Source organism: Parasteatoda tepidariorum, chromosome 6 (assembly GCF_982258835.1).
Source record: "Parasteatoda tepidariorum strain Cologne lab strain chromosome 6, Ptep-v5.0, whole genome shotgun sequence".
NCBI lineage: Eukaryota > Metazoa > Arthropoda > Arachnida > Araneae > Theridiidae > Parasteatoda > Parasteatoda tepidariorum.
In genome coordinates this window covers 75,296,334-75,317,616 of record NC_141760.1, presented here as the reverse complement: position 1 = coordinate 75,317,616, position 21,283 = coordinate 75,296,334, and the positions used below count along the sequence as shown (strand labels likewise).

General features: G+C 27.3%; 2 protein-coding genes across 2 annotated transcripts in view; both read right to left on the bottom strand.

Moving 5' to 3' along the window:
- Positions 1 to 21,283, bottom strand: part of LOC107447130 (uncharacterized) — a 68,380-nt gene that overhangs the window by 11,608 nt on the left and 35,489 nt on the right. The gene's annotated exons all lie outside the window — the stretch shown is intronic.
- On the bottom strand, positions 10,727 to 17,516 carry LOC147808150 (uncharacterized). The gene is made up of 2 exons (XM_087166651.1): positions 17,216 to 17,516; positions 10,727 to 11,325 (listed from the first exon to the last, which is right to left on the bottom strand). Exons 1-2 carry the CDS (start codon positions 17,236 to 17,238, stop codon positions 10,944 to 10,946), a joined length of 405 nt encoding a protein of 134 aa, XP_087022777.1. The 5' UTR covers positions 17,239 to 17,516; the 3' UTR covers positions 10,727 to 10,943.

Genomic DNA, 21,283 nt, shown 5'->3' with positions numbered 1-21,283 from the left:
GTATCATAACTAAGAAAAATTAAAATGCGCATAAATGTAAACCAAGGAAAAATTGAAACCAACATTAAAACCTTTGAGAACTTATATTTAAGAAACATTACGCAATGATTTTAATAAATTAATAATAATTTATAACTGAACATTAATAACATAACATAAATTTAATTAAATAACTGCAAACTAAAATGAATAACTAACATTAAGTTATAATTCATGGAAATGTATGATTTTTAAAACACCATTTATGTTATAAATATAGAATTATTTTATTTCATTTTTGATAAATTGTCTGAAATTAAATAATTTATACTTAAATCAAGAATAAATTTTTGAAATTTTAAGATTATAACTTTCAAAAAAGCACGTGCTTTCCTCTACTAATCAGCATTATAATCAGCTTGTTATAAATAATTTGCAAATAAGAGGCGATAAAGGATAATCCTCCAGCACCCCTCTCCAGGCTTCATCTTAGTTCTTCACCCCTCCGATTTTCCTTCTCCGATTTTGACAGTTGAAGATGGATTAAGGATTACCCCCACTGAAGAGGGGGAGAATTCGTGTGACGAAGGAGCAGGAACGCTGATTGTTTGAGATAACATACTTCACTACATTGTTATTGTCACACCTCTTATCATACCTAAGGCCAAAGACACTTTTCATTCATATTAAAAGTACAAAAGGCTGTTTACTGCTTCATAAATGAGAAAAATGTATTTAGTAATAACCACCCAGACTGACTCAAATCATCTTTTTCAGACAAAAGTTGTAAAGATGGGTTCATGGACAAAGGATTGTAAAATACATACTTTTCTCAATCTAGAATTGTGAATCATCAATCTCCTTACCTATCAAAGTGAAGAAAAATGTCCTGTCCATTTTTAAAGTTAATTTTTCTTCCGAATATGAAATTTGAGTTCAACTTATTTTATGCCCGTTTTATTATACCTAAAAGCAATATATATTTAAACCATTAGATGGGTTTTTGAAAATTAGCTCACTATTGAATTAGCTAGAAAGTGAATCCAAAGAGTACAGTGAAAGCTCAATATATAACGATTACGGCATATTTTTTTAAAACGCTGTTTTTTATATGTTGTATTGTATAAAAAAAGGGCCAAATGGAAGATATTTTTATTTATTTCTGGTATCGATAAAGAAAATTCAAATACAAATTTCGTTCAACCTTAAATTCAATTTCCTTAAATTCATTTATTCTTAAAAGTTAGTCCTTTATTTTTGTATAACATACATGCGGGAATAACATTGATCACTACTACCTTCCAAAAAGTACTTACAAGAAAAAAATTCAGTTTATTGCTATTTTCAATGCTGTTTATTTTTAAAAAAATCGCTATTTTAGCAACTAATTTAAGTACTCGCTTATTACATCAATTTTGCTAAAATGGAAGTTCCATCAGTTATTGTGAAATTTTACAAATAGAAATTTAAACTATATAGGATTTAAACTATATGACTAAAAAATATTACATAGCAATTGAATTAACAAATCTTTGAATTTATTAATTTTTAAAATGTGGACGAAAACTTACTGATGGGCTAAAAACTTTCCCCTGGTATAACGAAATATGCAAAAACTAAAATTAATATTAAAGGGCCAACGCGTGCGATTAAATTTTTTAAATTAATGACCGAAAATCTAAATCCATCGAATAAAGTTACGTTTATTGAGAAATTTTACGTTTACTATGTTTATTTACTGATTAGAAAATAATAAATTCATACCTTAAAATGTCGTCTTAATCTTAGAAACCTTACGTTACGAAACCTTACGTTACTATTGGTACTCAAATCTTGAAAATTCAATAATTAAAACCAGTTATTTAGGGTAATATACATTTTCGCTTATTCATTGTATCATTACACATTCCTTGATTGAAATAATAGCGATCATGTTGAAATAACAGTTGTAATGTGCTATATTTTCAGTGAATATTTTTTATACAAAGCACCCGATTGTAATTAGCTTTTTAGTGGTCCTTCTTATTTCATTCAACTACCGTTATTTTATGCGCTTATAGTGGACAGCTAAAAATGGGTAGTTCATTTATAGTGAATTTTTCAGCCTTTTTTTTCCCCTCCTTTTTTTTTCATTTATGATTTTAAGTGAAGGCATTTCTTTAAGCAGTGTCAAATTTTTAATGTTGATGAAGAGCAAGACATTTCACCAATTTATCTCAGGAATGAGATTTTCTTACAACAGAAAATGGGGATAAAAAAACACGGTATTCTGTATTAATTGTTGATACGGAAATTGTTGAACTGTGCTTCACATCGAATCGTAGTGCGTCAGAAATCACTAATTTCTTCCGTAGGATTTAGAAATTAATCATTTTACTTTTTATTCTTAATTCAATTAATCAATTAAAACTTTATTGGAACAATTACGCGCTATCGTAATCACTATTTCCATTATGTGCTAAAAATAATTTTTCAGAAATTGAAAATAGTGAACCATCGTTTATAGTGAACTTATCACTAGGAGCCTCCGACAGTTCATTTTAACGGAGTTCGACTGTCTTTTAATTTTTATTAGCATCTGTCATTCAGAAACTCTAGTATTAAAGGTATGCTTAATTAAATTTTTACACAATCTCCTATTTTCTAGAAATATATTTTTTAATTATGTGTTTTTTTCTCTCGGATATTGTGAGAGTACCCTTCAAAATATGGGGGACTACCTTTTTGAGTGCTTCATCACACCTTCAGAAAAAAATAAAATTTAAAAAATATTTCACTCAATTATAAAAATCCTTTATTTAAAAATTACTGAGTGCAAAATATTTTTTTAATTTATTTATTTATAATTTTTATAACTTAATTTTTCCAATTTTAATCATATTTTAATTTGTAAGGCATTCACGTTTTTCTCATTTCAAAAACTATGCTTCTTTAAATGACAATAGCGAAAATTTCCATAAAGTTTTTGTAAATACAAATTTTTTTTCAAAAATTTTAGATTTTGTCGTCTGAGATAACATTCCTTAAATTATTGTGAAAACTTTATGTACCTCTCATTTAAAAAAAACTATGAAGAAAGCAATTAATCTCATATTACCTGTAATTATTTTTAAAAAAATATTTTTTTAACCATTATGCTCTTGAATTTTTGAATCGTTTAATTAGTCCCGAAGATAAGGTGAAGTTTTCAAAAAGAATAAAGAATATTACTGGCTTTTAACTTTCGAATTAAGCTATTGGAACTATATTTTACAGTTTGAAAATACTTTCTCCCTGTTTTAAGGGCTGAAAATGAGTATTGAAAGATTATTTTTGTTAACATAATTTGATTGATTTTAGATTGATTTTTATGGGAAAATTTAATGTTTAAATGGAATAGTTAGTTTTTTTAGCTATTGAAACCAATGAAAAATAAATCATCCAAAAACTGTATACACATATACAGAGTCATCCCTACTTAATTAATAGCACATCAGATAATCGAATAACCCGCTTATATGGAAAAAAAATTAAAGAAACTAAGCAATTTTATATGACACTAATGTTAAACTTCCTCGTTTAAATGAATATTTGTTGTTTCCAGTCCTCGCCTAATTGCATGAAAAAGAGGTACTGAAATGAAAAAAAAAATTTATTTATTTTTAAGAAATGTTTCACCAACTAGAATGAAATTTTCAGTTTAGAAGATAAGAATTCGATAGGGGGTCTCTTCAGTAGGGACTTCTTGTTTATTTGTTGCTCTGAACTGGTGTTAGGAGTATAGTTTAAGAATTAATCAAATCTTGCTGGTAGTTAGTTATACATTGGAGTGAATGAAGAGAATTGTATCCCTCTTTGCTCCCCCTCTTTACTGTGCTTCCTAATTGCCTCGATTATACCCCCCCCCACACACACACTGCTAACAGCATGCGGATTGCACTTCCAGGTAGGTCTCTCTTCTATTTGACATGTGAGAGGTGCAATTTATTAAAATCAAACATTATCTTGGCGATAAGCCCGACCTACATTAATATATAGGAATATATTACATCAAGTTATGCAGAGGAATAAATTTAAAATACTGCAATCAGAATTAGATTTACAACTAAAATATGATGCCTTTACTGGTAATCTTGCATTTATCATTACATTTTTATTATCGTTATGCGTTATAGAATTTTACAAATGATGCTGAATTATAAGTTTTGGAATAAAAGAACTGATGAACTTTTCCTATTATTATTACTGTTTTTGTTTAATTCATTTATTGTGAATAAAAAAATTTTGATTAGGGCATGTTTAAACGCATTATTATGTATAAAAGTCATACTCAGTGTTTTGGTAAATAAAATTAAAAAGCAATTTCCTCCAAGTAATTGCTTAAGAGTAAGATTAAATTTTCTCAACAACTCTTCTATGGTTTTGCCAGCAAAAATAAAAATCAAAATACTGAGTGTAATATAAGAATTGAGTTGATATAGTCGTAGTCATTTTATCAAACATCATGTTCATTTTATATAAATTTTATCTTAAGATATGTGGCAAGAATTTCTTATTAACTTTCAAAAGAAAAGTGGATGAAAAGTCAGAGTTTTATGATTAATAATAACAATACGAAATAAATCCCTAACTTTTCTCTCTTTACGAAAATAATAAGGAATTCTTGCAACTCATTTAAAGATAAAATTTATTTTAAATGAACATGATATCAGAATTAACTGAGAGAATTCGATTCTCACAAATTGAAATGCTACACTAAGTACTTCATATTTTATTTTTTCGAGCGAAACCATCGAAAAATAGTTTTTTTAAACTGATTTTATAATTTTTAAGACTATTTCATCTTATATCTCGTTTAAAAGTTTCCCTTTTAAAAAAATAATAATAATAATTCGTTTCTTCCAGTTATTTTCTCATTTTTGTAGATTTCGAACTGATAGTGAAACTCGATATAAGATCAAATATATTTGTACTCCATATAGCTATAGAGTAAAGCTTATATAGGGTAAACCAACCAGTGAAGGAACATTTCATATATATTGATTAAAAACAAGAATTTGAAAGTTTTTCTTTAGATTGATTGGTAACAGTAGCATACTGCCAAACAATGGGAAGTCATCTAGCAATGCTTTGAATTACCTGGTCAAATAGACTTATCTGGAAAAAATTTTGAATTTTTTATTATCTCTGCAAAACCTTGTTTCTTTGAAAAAATTATAAGGTGACTGCTTGCATTTATACGTTTGTGGTGGAATTAATTGCATGCAATAGTTTTATTTTTCTCACTGTGAAAAAGACAATTCAAAATATAGTTATTGGAGTTGCGTTTTTTTGTTTTTTTAAGCATCATAGCATAACAAAGTACTGACATAAGGGGTTGTTTATTCACTGGATCCCCCAGGCTATGAAAAACCAGTGAAGGAACAAGCGTTCCTTTAATGGTTTTTTCTGTAAGTTGATGAAAATAAAAGACAAACTTCAATTTTCTTGTACCATAGTGATGTTCTGCATCAAAAGTATGTTAAAAATACGAAAAACAACTTCTGCATACAAATAAAAGTTTATCAGAAAATGTATTCCAGTTTTCGATACATTCTAAGGTAACCTGCAAATCGCAAATGGAATTTCTTAAATTTGACGATTTTTCTGTAAGTTATTATCTAAGAATTTCCTGCGAATTTCTCTTCACAGCTGTGTGAAACATCTAGCCTTTTTTGAGTTTGCATGCTTGTTGAACTTCAAACTGTATCAGAAGTACTGAACACTTAATGCAGCTTTCAAAATTTACCAACAACACATTTCATAAACATTTATAGTCAGTTTTGTGTTAACTTTCGAAAAACAGTTTAGGTTTCTTTAGCAACTTTAATATTTTAAAACTCGCTTTCATTATTCTTTATTAAAAATTATTATGTTAATATATTAATTGCTGTATTGTAATATTTTATAAACAAATTTTTAAAACGCAAAAACTCAAATTATGGAATTTCTTTTTTTCTTTGGAGTAAAATTTGAAAAAACTTAAATTCTAACTTCTACTACTTAAATTTTCTACACAGGAGTTTGGTGAGAATTGGATAAATAATTGTTCTATTTTTAAAACGAGTAACTTAAAAATATTCAATTTATTATGAAACTAAGATTTCATTCATTGTTCAACAGCAAAACATATAAACTCATGGAAAGATTTTTCAATGAATATGTGACATTAAAAAATTCTCCCATTTTAATTCAGAAAAGATAACAAAAATAAACAATAACTTCAACTTATGTCTTATTTTAGGAATAATATATAACATTAAATAATTTTTAGATTTAAACATATAACACTGTTGTATATGAGACATTTTTGAATTTGATGAGTACTAAAATAATTAGCAAACTTCTAAGTAAGACCTGGGGTTCAAAATGAAGAATAAAACAAAGAAAAATTATAGACATATGAAAAAAGGGGGTGGGAAATAATAAGCAAAAAAATAACAAACAACATTTTATTTAAAAATAAAAAATAAAAAAATAAAATGAAAATTGTTACCGGAAAAAAAAGCCGGAAAAAAAAAGATATAATCTTTTCTTCAGCCCACACGATTATATCCGCAAAACAGAGTGCTTTCTGATATTGTATCAATAAAGTCAAAGCAAAATATATTAACACAATAGTGTGAGGAGCACTCAAAAAATTTTTTTATAAAATAACTACAAAAAATAGATCATAAAAAGTAAAAATAACATGTATTTATTTATTTATTATATATATATATATATATATATATATATATATATATATATATATATATATATATATATATATATATATATATATATATATATATATATATATATATATATATATATATATATATATATATATATATATATATATATATATATATATATATATATATATATATATATATATATATATAAGCAAACAAGCAAAAAATAACAGTGTTTTTAAGAAATGTTTCACCGACTAAATGAAATTTTCAGTTAAGATAAGAATTCTATAAGTAGTCTCTTCAATAGGATTTCTTGTTTATTTGTTGCTCTGAACAGGTGCTATGAGTATAGTTTAAGAATTATAATTATATTAGAATTATAATATAGAACAAAATATTTGTGTTTAATATTCTTATGATTTTTAACAAATAAGTTCTCAATAGTTTTAATGTTAGTTTACATTTTTAGTTTAATTTATGCGCATTTTAATTTTTCAATTTAATATACGATAACAATTCATTTTAATTTACGATACTCAAATTATACCAGTTGGCATAAGTAAGTGTAGTGTTAGCTCCCTTATAAGTTCTTAAAATCACAATTTATCTTTTTAAGTTGTATTCTTTAAAACATCTGAGTGCGAATTTTGACTTGAATAAAAATTACTAATTTCAGAAAATGTTTAGTAATTTTACCGAATAATTCTATACTTATCACTCTTATGCTACTTATAAAACCATATTTTTTATATATTATTTTATTATAACTTAATGATTTTAATGATTATTTCCTTTAATTTTAGTTATTTCGTTTAATTTAAGTGCAATATAATTTTTCTTAATTATAGTGATTTTCATCAACATTTTATAAAAAATTTCAGGGAATTTTCAGTTTTTTTGCTGTTAAAAGTTTTCATTATGGTTTCAGGTTACTTTTTTATCAATGCAGTCTTAATTATATTATTCGTTTAACTGCATTAATTTTGATTTGTACCTATTTATATATTTGACATTGCTGTATAAGCACTTAAGTGCTTTTGATATTGCTATATAATTACTAAAAGTATTTGTACTATTCATTTTAGTTACCTAGAAAGAAATGTAGAATCGGAAGTAGGTGTAAGTCAAGGCCTTTTTATAAATTAAATCATTTTGACACTTAAAACATCAAATTTATTAATTCCATTAATTTAGTTTTGATCTCTGTCTATTTAGAGAAAGAAAATACGCATAATCAAATATATTGATTCACGTATTTAGTGGTGACAAACAAGTCAATATGCATAAGTACAAAACAGTATTTTTTATCAATGAAACATTTTGTAACTTTTGAACAACTGCTAATAGTTTTACAAATTTTATTGAGTCTTTATTTGATTCAGCGTGGAAAAACACTTCGGTAAAAATATGTCACCATACTTGAGCCGACGCATCAAGTTCAAGACCATTTACTTGGATGCAAACAGCAGCAATACTGAAAAAAGAACCAAGAGAAGGTGTATCTTTCACATTATATTAAAAAAATATATAGAATCTAACTGAACGTAAAAAAAAAAAATTCTATTTTACTATTAATCTGGTCTGAGGCGACTGGGGCAAATCTTGGTTTAAAAAAATAAGAGGCATGTTAGAAACATTAGAAAACATGAAAAACGATGACTGGATGAAATGTGTGAAATGACTGCACGCAAAATGTTTAAGTTTTAAAACCCTTTGCTCAAAATGTGATTTTTTTTTAAAGTGATTGATTAGATCTGCTCATTAAATTTTATTTGCTAGATTTATTTTTACTTGTTTTCAAGATAAAATTTATTCCTTACAGCCTATTTTAATTTTTTCATATCAACTGTATGAAATGTGTTATTTTCTGTAAATTAAATAAACTTTTTCCATTGCTGTATTAGACGCTCATCTCAACGCGACATTAAGAGATGATCACTTTTAAAATTTGCTTTCAAACAATTTTTTTCTGATATTTTGTTCTCAATATTTCACTATTTTTTACTCAATATATGTTGAATTTAAACTAAGCATAAACATTTCTTTTATCTCCATTCTTAATATTTTTTATTTCGGTTAAAACTATATCCAAGACCTACCCTATTAAAAGTACTTTTATAGGGTAAAAGTACTAAAAGTACATTATTTAGTCTTTGAATGGAAGTATACTCCAAATGCAATGAACTAAAAGGAAAATTGGGCCTGCTTATTGCTCAAGTAACATCTGGGAAATATGGTTTAATAGTTAAAGTTGAGACAACAGGCAGAATGAGGAAGGGTACTAATTATCAAGTGATTATTCAATTTTTTGATCTAATTTAAATAAGAGTAAATACTTGTATATTAATTAGGTAGGATAATACGCAAAATAATCTGTAATCACTAGGTGTTTTTGTTTCCTATTGACGCAAAATTCTTAAAGAGTCTTCTACCCCTGCTGCAATAAATATAATTTTTTTTTTGCTGAATAAATGAATGAACTTGAAAAATGAGGGTGGGTGAGATCTAACTCGCTCCCAGTTTGTATGGTGAATGTCATACTATGAATAATTAGGAAGTAAGTTTTAAAATAGAGATCGGGGAATGAGGTTTCTTTTTGTTTTCAATTTAGTAACAAATATTTTCAACCGATTGTATACAATTGTATACAAAAATTGTATACAATTGTATACAATCGGTTGAAAATATTTGTTACTAAATTGAAAACAAAAAGAAACCTCATTCCCCCCCTCTATTGTATAAAATTTTTTGTTACCTAAATTGACTTCTTTAAAATGAATGTAGAAGTCGTTATAACTGAAAATTTCACAAGTTTTTATTCTTGATAAAATACATTAAGAAAATCATAAAAATTGATGAAATTTTTTGTGCTTGATTAATTTTTCAATAAGTAAATTTAACAATAGTGTGTTTTTTCTTTTCATTTATCGTATAGCCGCCGCATACAAATAAAAGCTTATCAAAAAATGCATTCCAGTTTTTAATACATTATAAGGTAACCTACAAATCGCATATAGAATTTCTTAAATTTTATCATTTTTGTGTGTGTTATTAGCCCATAAATTACCAGAGAACTTCTTTATATAGCTGTGTGAAGTATCTCACCTTTTAAGAGTTTGCATACTTGTTGAACTTCAAAATGTATCAGAGGTACTGAACACTTAATGCAGTATTCAAAATTTACAAACAACAAATTTCATAAACATTTATAGTCAGTTTTGTGTTAAATTTAATAAAACTGTTAAAGTTTTTTTAGCAATATTAATATTTCAAAACTTGCTTCCATTATTCTTTATAAAAAATAATTATATTAATATATTAATTGCTGCGTTTTAATACTTTATTTTAAAAAAATTAAAAAACTCAAATCATGGAATTTTTTTTCCCTTGAAGTAACATTTGAAAAAATTGAAATTCCAACTTTCACTACTCAAATTTCCTACTCTAGAGTTTGGTGTGAATTGGATAAGGAATTTTCAAAACAAGTAACTTAAAGAGATTTGGATTATTATGAAACTGAGATTTCATTCATTGTTAAATAGCAACAAAGCATAATATCAACTCCTTGATTGATTTCTCAATGAATATGTAACATTAAAACATTCTTCCACTGTAATTCAGATAAAATAAACACTATCCTTAAATTATGGGATCAGATAAAATCTTTTTATAGGAATAATATATAGCATTAAATAAATGTCAGATTTAAACTTATAACACTGTTGCTTATGGGACATTTTTTAATTTGATGAGTGCTAAAATAAGTAACAAACTTCAATGTAAAACTCGGGAAATTTATTATTACTGTTCTGAATTAATATAATATATCCCAAGCAAAAATTCACTAGGTTGAATAATCTGCGTGTTTAAATGTGGCAAGAATGTTGATCTCGAGCAAGGAAAGATTAGCTAATAAACTCTTTTCTCGATAAATGAATAAATAGTGCAGCATCAAATCTTGCAGCATCAGAAACAAATAGTGCAGCATCAGAAACAAAATAAATTTTTAAATAACCACAGTACAAAAAAAATAAGAATTAAAATATTTATTGAAATCTTTAAAAAAGAAACTAACTTACTATACACATCTGCTTTTTTATATTCTTCAATCTAATTCATACAACATTACTCAAATAACATTTCCCTCATTCATTGCAGAGACCGAGTACTCTTCTATCATCGCGTGTAAACATGGATACGAGGATTTGATTTGTTAATTAAAATCGCGTTCTTTAAAATACCTATTTAACCCCCAATTTTTTGCGTCTATGGTACATCTTTTTTTGCACTAATATCTTTAGGTTTTACCCATTTGTATGGATTAGGCTTTTGCTTCTCTAATTTCTCGAGCAACAATCGAAAACTGTTGGGTTGCTCGTTCTCCTTGTTCTCGAAGAGCTCTATTTTTCTGGGACCAATGTGTCGGTAAATGCACTTCAGATTTCTGCATGCGGCATTATACCTGCAGGTTGGATGCTGGAAGTGGCACTTTTGACCCATGCGGCACTTCGGAAAAAATCGGCACCTGGGAGTTTGCTGAAGTTTCTCTGTTTCATGATCTCTTTTCATACTCTTGCTGTTTTTAGTAGCAATATCTTCAACCGCTTTTCTCTTCATCTGTTGAAAGGGTCTAACAGGTGCAGAGATTCTGAAAAAAAATATAAACAATTAAATCAAAACACTTCTTTAAAAAAGCAATAAATCAGCAATGGTGTTATGAAATTACGGCGTAAAAAATTTCGAAACTAATGGCGGTAAAAAGTACTGGCACTCAGTGTGCTGGTGTGCTTCACAGTAAAATTTTTCGGGACAATATTTATATACTGCAAATTTTGTAATAATACTTACTGTAAAATCAGTAAATCACCACAATTAAATAAATAATTCTGTTAAATTAAAGTGATTCTATAAACTCATGCATAAAATTTTAGAAGAGGTGAAATAGTCTGCTGGTTTGGTAGGGCGTTGGAACCATGTCCGAGAAGCAGTGAGCTCTATCCCAGACTAGCGAGGACTCCCCGTGCATAGTAAATGACGACTGGTGCACTGTCAGATCACTAAAACCTCCAAGTTCCAAAAACAAATCAGTTACTCTGGACTCTAACTAATCACTTTCGGATTTAGGTCAAAATTACGATCTGTGGATGTATGAATTGGTTCATCCTTTAACACGGGCTGTGACGGAAGTGTGGGGTTGAAGTCGTGTTCCTTGAAATAGATGGTGCCACTGAAAACAGGAAAACGCACCATATGCCTTGGTTGGTTTCACATAACACTTTTGCTGGTATTTGGCAGGTGGCAGTAGAAACAATAAAAACATATAATTTTGCAGTAACAATGGATTTTACAGTAAATGGATTTCGAAAATGATGCACTAAGGGTGCCAGTAATTTTTACAATAATTCATTTCAGAATTTTTTACAGTGTACACAGCATTTCCAGTGTCCGCTTAGTTAATTCTACATGACGCTTTCCTTGAACCCACTAGAGAAAAAATCACATATATGGAGTGGTTCAAAAACTGCATGATTCGAAAATTGATTTATTGCATGATTGCGAGTATGAAAGTGAAAAAATTCACAGAAATAATTCAGCACATGATAGTTCATAGAAATGAAGCACACAATGGTTGCTACACTAAGAAATTTTTTTAATTAAATTACGATATAAAGTACATCGTCTGTGCGTGCATCAGCAGAGCAATCCAAATTTACCATAAAATAAGATACTTAAAAACTTACAGTAATATTCATTTAATTAAAGTGATTTTACGGTAATTATTACTGCAAAAATTACGATATATCAAATTTCTTGCTCCGTAACATGCTCCAGTAAAAGTGGATTTCATGGTAAAAAGTAACGACACCATGAGTGGCGGTACTTTATACCGTAATTTGATCCAAAATCTCTTACAGTATACAGATTATGGAGTATTTGCTATTTATTAGCATAGTTAAATGGATATAAATCTTTTAAACACATTAGTGAGAAATTTCGAATTTTTAAAAACAATTTAAAAAATTCAACTATGAGTCATAAATATTTTTCCAACATAAACTAAATTGAGATATTATCTTCTAGGTTTTATCTTTCACAGCTCTATACTATGGTCCTGGTAAAAAAAATTTATCCATAAATTCATTTACTAATTATACTTTGCATGAAGTAAATTTAATGAAATCTGAATTATCTATAATTATTACGGGGTGTAGACAAAATAATGGAAACACTTTTATACCACAACATTTTTTTAAAATTTCTTCGAAAATACTTAACGAATTATTTTATAACTTTAGAAGTGTGTAAATCATATGATTTCTCATACATATCAATAAACTTTAAAGCTTTTTTTAGGCTTGAGGGACTGACAATGGCGAAAACAATGGGAAAAATTGCTTTTGAACACCCTATACCAAACAATGTAACAATAGATTTGTATTTTTTGAAATATTTTAGTTCTTATATACAATGGTTGCACAAAATTTAGTAATCCTATTTACAGATATATAGTTATTATAAAAATTTGTTTTTTTGTCTTACGCTGTTTTCCTATAACTTCAATAAAATTAATCAAAATATTTATAGAAAATTAAAATTAATTACAAAATGCTTGCTTTAAAATTTGAGAAAAATTCGCTTAAAACTGCACAAGATATGAGTAATTAAAGTTGTTTTTCTTTTGTACTGCACATGAGCGAGAAAAATTTTACATTCTTTTTTCACAATTTCGTAGTGAATCTTATTTGGCAACTAATCAAAAGTCTTACTTGAATATCTTAAAAACGTAAAAAGTTCCAAGCAGTTTTCTAAGTAGCTTTTGTACTTTTTAAAATAAAGCCCAAAAGGATCAGGAGTCTTCCCCAATTTTACTTAATAATTTTAAAGTCATAGAGCAATTTTTTATAAAAATGACAATATCTCCATAAATATTTGAGTCAGGCTTACGAAATTTTGGGTAATTATAGTAAACCGAAATAACTGTCACAAATTACAAATCTATTGCTATATTTTTTGGCACAGAATGATTAAAAACATGATTTTCGGTTTATAATATATTGTCTGTCCCTCAATCCTTTGAACTTCATTTACATGTAGGAGAAATTATAGGATCTAAACACTTCTAAAGTAATAAGATAATTTGATTATCCGTATCAACGTAACAGCGAATAAGATAATTTTTTGAGGAACATGAAGAAAAAAAAATTTCCTTCAAAAAAACGGGTACTTGTTTTTTTACCGGTACTTGTTTTTTTTTTAAATTTGCAGAAAATACTGTCAGCTCAAGTATCAGCATAAAACTGTTTATTTCTCGTAAAAATACTGTTTTTTTTTTCCTTCAAGAAAACGGGTGCTTGTTTTTTCACCAGATAAGTATTGTTATTTCTGAAAATCGTATACGAAAAATGTATTCCTGCATTCTGGTCAGTGCATTCCAAGAGCAGCATTCGTACGACCATTCTCCGCGACGCTGAGATACGAACCTGGGTCATCTCAAATGGTCCTCTATGCTACCGGAGCTCTAGGCGTCTCAATATGAAGAAAATCTTAAACTGTTTTCATCTTATATATTATTTCAATAACTAGTTTAAGTGTAAAAAAGTTTAAACTATAGAGGCCTACCAGAATAAAAATGTATGGTAACTTAATGTGCCAAAAAATTTTATATTAAGGAAATATTTAGTTAAAGTATCGATTTAAAAATAAAATTGGATCGCAGTGTTATTTATACGATGTTAATATCATTAAATATTTCCTGAAAAATAAGAGCAAGTATTTTTCGATACCTCTCTATTACTTTCTATACTTAATCGTAAAATGATTTGAAAAAGAAAGAGTAATTATACAGTGCGAAAAACTGCTTTGCAAATATACAGAGAATGTATGCAAAAACAACAGGAAGTTTTTACAGTGAGCGGATAACAGTTGAAAATAGAAACAGTTTCTTAAACAGTTTTTTGTCCTGTTAAAAATAAATGCTTGTTCTGTAAAGTTAATCTTTACAGTGTACGATAAATCTTTCAACTTAGGACTCACTTATTATTTACAGCCAAATTCGGAGCTAACATTTCGTGTATCAATATATTGTGAAACATCGATAATTTTAATTTATAGCGAAAACGATATTTAAAATATATTCTAACGATATTTAAAATATATTCTAACGATATTTAAAATATATTCTAACGATATTTAAAATATATTCTAACGATATTTAAAATATATTCTAACGATATTTAAAATATATTCTAACGATATTTAGAATATGCGAAAAATCTCAACACACGATGAATATCAAAAAGTATAAGCGCGCAATAAATATCGACAAACGATAATATCGTCACAAAATCAGTAAACCCCATCCGTGAAGATAACCTTTTCCTTCACTACAGTATTGTTCTTGGGCTGTGAAATAGCCCAAGGACATACATAGGGCTATTCTTGTAGTACGTGATATATCAGTAAATTAGTGGCTATATCTGTATATATTTTACATCTCTTTTACACCAGCATATTTTCTTGGAAATTTCTTTACATTATAACTGAATTTTGGAAAATAACTAAGATTGAAAATTTTATTTTTTAAAATTAAAATCACACATTATATTAGTTAATTTTTCATTATCAATTACAAAAAAAATCTAATTAAATTTGACGTAAGTTAATATTTTCTGACGTAATTGGATCAAAAATTTCTATTCATAAGCAGCTAAATAAATGATCAAAGGGCTTAAATCCCCTTCTATATCTTAATGTCACTGATTAAAAATTACTTTTTTTTTAAAAAAAAGATAAATTTGTAAAAAAGATTCATTTTGATAAGCTTTTAACCCATTAATTTTCTAAAGTAAAGAAACTATATTTTTTGAACGCAATGTAACCACTTTTTCTTACATCCATTTTCGCAAGTAAAATGAAGAAATTTTATTCCTAAAAAGATATTTGACAAAATTTTAACATCACCACATATTTTAAATAAAAAGTTAGTAACTGTGAACCATTTTCCTGAAATAAGTACTAAACCAAATAAAAAGTAGTCAAAGCGCGCAGTGCAGCAACTACAGGAGTACCTACAAAGGAGGACTGTGACAAAACTATGTTATTTTATACAATTATAGCCAGAGAAAAAAATAAATTTCTTAACAAAAAATCGCCTTAAATTCTTTAACAAAATTCATATTAAAGAGAAAAAAAATCACGCACTAATTTACTCCTCCAAAATATTAAAAATGACTTAATTTTCCTCTAATCTATATCAATAGATGTAATATATTTCTTTCCCTTCATTAGGAAAAACAAAATAGGAAAATCTAAATTTGAATAGGTAATTCCTTCTCTGGCAGACAATTTTCATTTAAATAGCCTAAGTGCAAAAGAATACAGAAATTGCAGTATAAAAAACTTCTTAATAAAATAATAATGTTCTCTATTCAAAACAATTGTCATTCATAATCATTTTAATTATGAAATTTAAATGAAAAATTCTTCGGGGAGCATTAATGACGAATGATTTCATCAAATAAATCTGACATTAAGTTAAAATTACATTAGTTAAAATCAAAAAACCCTCACATTAAAATTAAATTGCATTATGCCACATTTATTTTGCTAAAAAAAGTATTAAAAAGGAGAGAGAAAGAACTGAGACATTTAGAGCAATTCCTGTCTCTCCAATACAGGATGAACTGATTCCTGATACCACAGAATAAAATATTTTGTAAAATAAATTAATAAGTACTTTAAATAATAAAATCCATTTCAGCAATCAACTTAGTTAAATAAAATTTCTTTAAAACCTGTTTGTTAGGTCAAAAATAAATAATTTAATCAACTAAATTTTATATTATTTACTCAAAATTACATTATATCGCATTTACTTCGCAAGAAAAGGTATTAAAAAAGACAGCTAAGAAAAACTGAGATATTTAGAGAGTAATTACTGGGGCTTCGTTGCAGAATCAACTGATTCCTGAGACCACAGAATAAAATTCATTAAAAAATATTTTAAATAATGAATTCCACATCATCAATAAACTTAATTAAGTTTATATAAAAACCACTTTCAGTAGAACAAAAACAAATTAGTATTAATTGGAAGAGCGGGAGAAATCAGATATTAAATGTAATTTCTGACATTTCAATGCAGAATCAATTAATTCCTGATACCACAAATTAAAATAATTTATAAAACAAATAAAATACTTTAGATACCAAAAACCATTTCATCCATAAACTGAATTAAACTTAGAAAAACTTTTGGAGGAGTTCAAAAACAAATTATGAAATCAAATAAATCTTACATTAAATTAAAATTACATTAAGTCATATTTACTTTCCTAGTTTATTTTCAAATATATTCAACAATTTCAAATACTAGAAAATTTCAAATACTTAAACTTATTCAGACGCAGATGAACCGTAAGAAACATTTTTTTTTCTAATTAGAACGCCTTATTTTATCAATAAGCAAACTAATCAATGATTAATAAAGCCTTAATTAATCAATAAATAAATCAGTAAAAAATAACGAAAAACCTTACTTAATATCCTTGAGCAAAGACATCGTTAATGATCCTGCGTTAATGCGTTTTCCACAAAATCTTCAATCGAAATCTTAAAAAATTCACTACACCAATTTTGCACCAAGTAAAGTAACTACACTTTTCTGCAAATCACTAACTCAAAGAACTAAATCACTAACTCAACGTACAGCACCGAAATGAAGACTACAATTTTAAAGTAACAGTTATGTACTTTTGCTGCAACAATAGATAGATACCTCCCATTGGTCAAACCTGGACACTGAATCATAACTATTGTCATTCGTGTCAAGTCATAACCCCCCCCCCCCACACACACGCACAGTTCTTTGCATGCAACATACAAACTATAAGAAATCATTCAGGGTATTATATACTTTGAAGCTCTTATCAATGATATTTACTTTTTGCAAGAATGACATATCTTTGGGGATAATTATGCCAAAGGAAAAGTACAAAAAAGCTCAAAAAACATTACAGAATTTTGTCACAATCCTTTAAAATTTCAATATTTGTTTCAAATATTTAAAAAAAAAGCAGTTATCATTAGAATTCAATTAAGTAGCATTGAATATTTGTGCAAAAATAAAATCAAGTTGCGGATTGTTCCATTGAAGCAATTTATAAATTATATAAACCTTCAAAAAAAGTCTTCAAATGTACTATCTAAAAGTTCATCTCCAACATTAATATTTGTGTTTAAGAGATATAATTTTTGCGAATAAAATCTTAAATCACCTTTGATTTGATATTATTCTCCGTCTTATTGAAAATGATCTTCTTTTTTTCTTAATGCAATTTGTAATTTTCTAAGATAGCTTATATGGATAGGGGCAGTGTCAGTTTAGGTTTTTCCACTGACAACAGAAAGGCTCATGCGTGTTTGTAGACAGTGTGTCCCCTGAAGAAGTGCTGTCTTCCAGGCACACATATATTATATTTTTTTATTACTTTTTCCTGCTTTAAAATTTGTTTCAATATCTAAACTTATATAGATAATATCAGATACTAAGGAGACTAACAATTTTTAGTAATATCTTTAAAGTAATTTAAATGCATTTTTAATTATTTTTAATTTTGAAGTTTATTTTAGTTTTCTTCATTTTTTTTCTTTGCACTGAAAACGAGGATTTTATGGAAAAAATAATGTAAAATTTTGAAAATGCTTACGGCAAAGTAAAATTTTTCATTTATTTTTTTTATTCTCTTCCAATTTTCTTCTTTTATCGGCGCATTCCATTTCCGCCACGAAAATAACTTTGTAGATAATACTTTAGGCTACAAATGATTCAAATAAAATATACAATTCCGAAAATTTTACCCTAGCAACTATATCATTGAAACAATTTAGCTTAATTTTGCAATATTTGACTAAGCATGCATAATAAAACAGAAACATTATTAAAAATGTACCAGGTTTCATGCAGTGAACATGAAAAAAAAGCATTCTAAATATTTTTTATGCATTTGTCAGATTTTCACGCATTATAACTTGGAGGTTTTGTACTCTGACTTTGACTAAGTTGATTAATTAGCGCAAAAAAAATAGTTAAGTTGTGAAATCTAACACAAAGTTAACTTTCTTTAAATAACCTCGCTTTTTTTAAATTCTATTTAGATTTTTGACCACAAAAATATGGGTCGCTATAGCGTTTAAAATATGTTATAGGAAGTTTCGGTGGGAGTGCGGTCGAAAGATGAGATAAGCTATAGAAAGTGTCAAATGAGGTCCAGTAGTAAATTGAAGAAATTATTAAACCTCATATAAAAGATAAGATTTTCCTTTTCAAAAGTCCTTGAGTTTTACAACACATTTAAGAAGTTCCACTCAAAAAATAGCGATTGTCTCGTTCTTAAAATTGCTCATCTGATAAAGGAATTCAATGTAAGGAGGGAAATTCAATCACTTCTGCTTCAGTCTCCTCAAGAATATCTTTTATTTTCTCAGAAATGAGTTAATTTAAATAAAAATTTCTCAGAACAACACCTGCGAATTGACGACCACCCCCATAAGGTAGAAGATTGTTTGAGATAACATACTTCGCTACATTGTTATGAATCATTGTTATTGTCACACCTCTTATCATACCTAAGGCCAAACACACTTTCCATTTATATTAAAAGTACAAAAGGCTGCTTCCAGATTCATAAATGTGAAAAATGTATTTAGTAATAACCCCCCAGACTGACTCAAATCATCTTTTTCAGACAAAAGTTGTAAAGATGGGTTCATGGACAAAGGATTGTAAAATACATAATTTTCTCAATCAAGAATTGTGAAGCATCACTTTCCTTATCCATCAGAGTAAAGAAAAATGTCCTGTCCATTTTTAAAGTAAATTTTTTTTTCGGAATATGAAATTTGAGTTCAACTTATTTTATGCCAGTTTTATTATACCTAAAAGCAATATATATTTAAATCATTAGCGGGATTTTGAAAATTAGCTCACTATTGAATTAGCTAGAAAGTGAATCAAAAGAGTACAGTGAAAGCTCATTATATAACGATTACGGCATATTTTTTTAAAACGCTGTTTTTTATATGTTGTATTGTATAAAAAAAGGGCAAAATGAAAGATATTTTTATTTATTTCTGATATCGATAAAGAAAATTCAAATAAAAATTTCGTTCAACCTTAAATTCAATTTCCTTAAATTAATTTATTCTTAAATGTTGGTACTTTATTACATACATGCGGGAATAACATCGATCACAACTACCTCCCAAAAAGTACAATCTTCCTACTTGCAAAAGAAAAATACAGTTTATTGGTATTTTCAATGCTGTACTAATTTAAGTATTCGCTTATTACATCAATTTTGCTAAAATGGAAGTTCCATCAGTTATTGTGAAATTTTACAAATAGAAATTGAAACAATATAGGGTTTAAACTATATGACTAAAGAATAGTACATAGTAATTGAATTAACAAATCTTTGAATTTATAAATTTTAAAAATGTGGACGAAAACTTATTGATGCGCTAAAAACTTTCCCCTGGTATAACGAAATATGCAAAAACTAAAATTAATATTAAAGGGCCAACGCGTGCGACTAAATTTTTTAAATTAATGACCGAAAATCTAAATCCATCGAAAAAAGTTACGTTTATTGAGAAATTTTACGTTTACTATGTTTATTTACTGATTAGAAAATAATAAATTCATACCTTTAAATGTCCTCTTAATCTTAGAAACTTTACGTTACGAAACCTTACGTTACTATTGGTACTCAATTCTTGAAAATTCAATAATTAAAACCAGTTATTTAGGGTAATATACATTTTCGCTTATTCATTGTATTCACACATTCTTTGATTGCTTATTCACACATTCCTTGATTGAAATAATAGCGATCATGCTGAAATAACAGTTGTAATGTGCTATATTTTCAGTGAATATTTTTTATACAAAGCAACTCCACTATAATAAACCTGTAATATAGTGAACACTCGATTGTAATTAGCTTTTTAGTGGTCCTTCTTATTTCATTCAACTACCGTTATTTTATACGCTTATAGTGGACAGCTAAAAATAAGTAGTTCAATTATAGTGAATTTTTCAGCCTTTATTTTTCCCTCCTTTTTTTTTACATTTATGATTTTAAGTGGAGGCATTTCTTTAAGCAGTGTCAAATTTTTAATGCTGATGAAGCGCAAGACATTTCACCAATTTATCTCAGGAATGAGATTTTCTTACAACAGAAAATGGGGATCAAAAAACACTGTATTCTGTATTAATTGTTGATACGGAAATTGTTGAACTGTGCTTCACATCGAATCGTAGTGCGTCAGAAATCACTAATTTCTTCCGTAGGACTTAGAAATTAATCATTTTACTTTTTATTCTTAATTCAATTAATCAATTAAAACTTTATTGAAACAATTATGTGCTATCGTAATCACTATTTTCATTATGTGCTAAAAATAATTTTTCAGAAATTGAAATTACTGAACCATCGTTTATAGTGAACTTATCACTAGGATCCTCAGACAGTTCATTTTAACGGAGTTCGACTGTCTTTTATTTTTTATTAGCATTTTTACGGAAATTGTTGAACTGTGCTTCA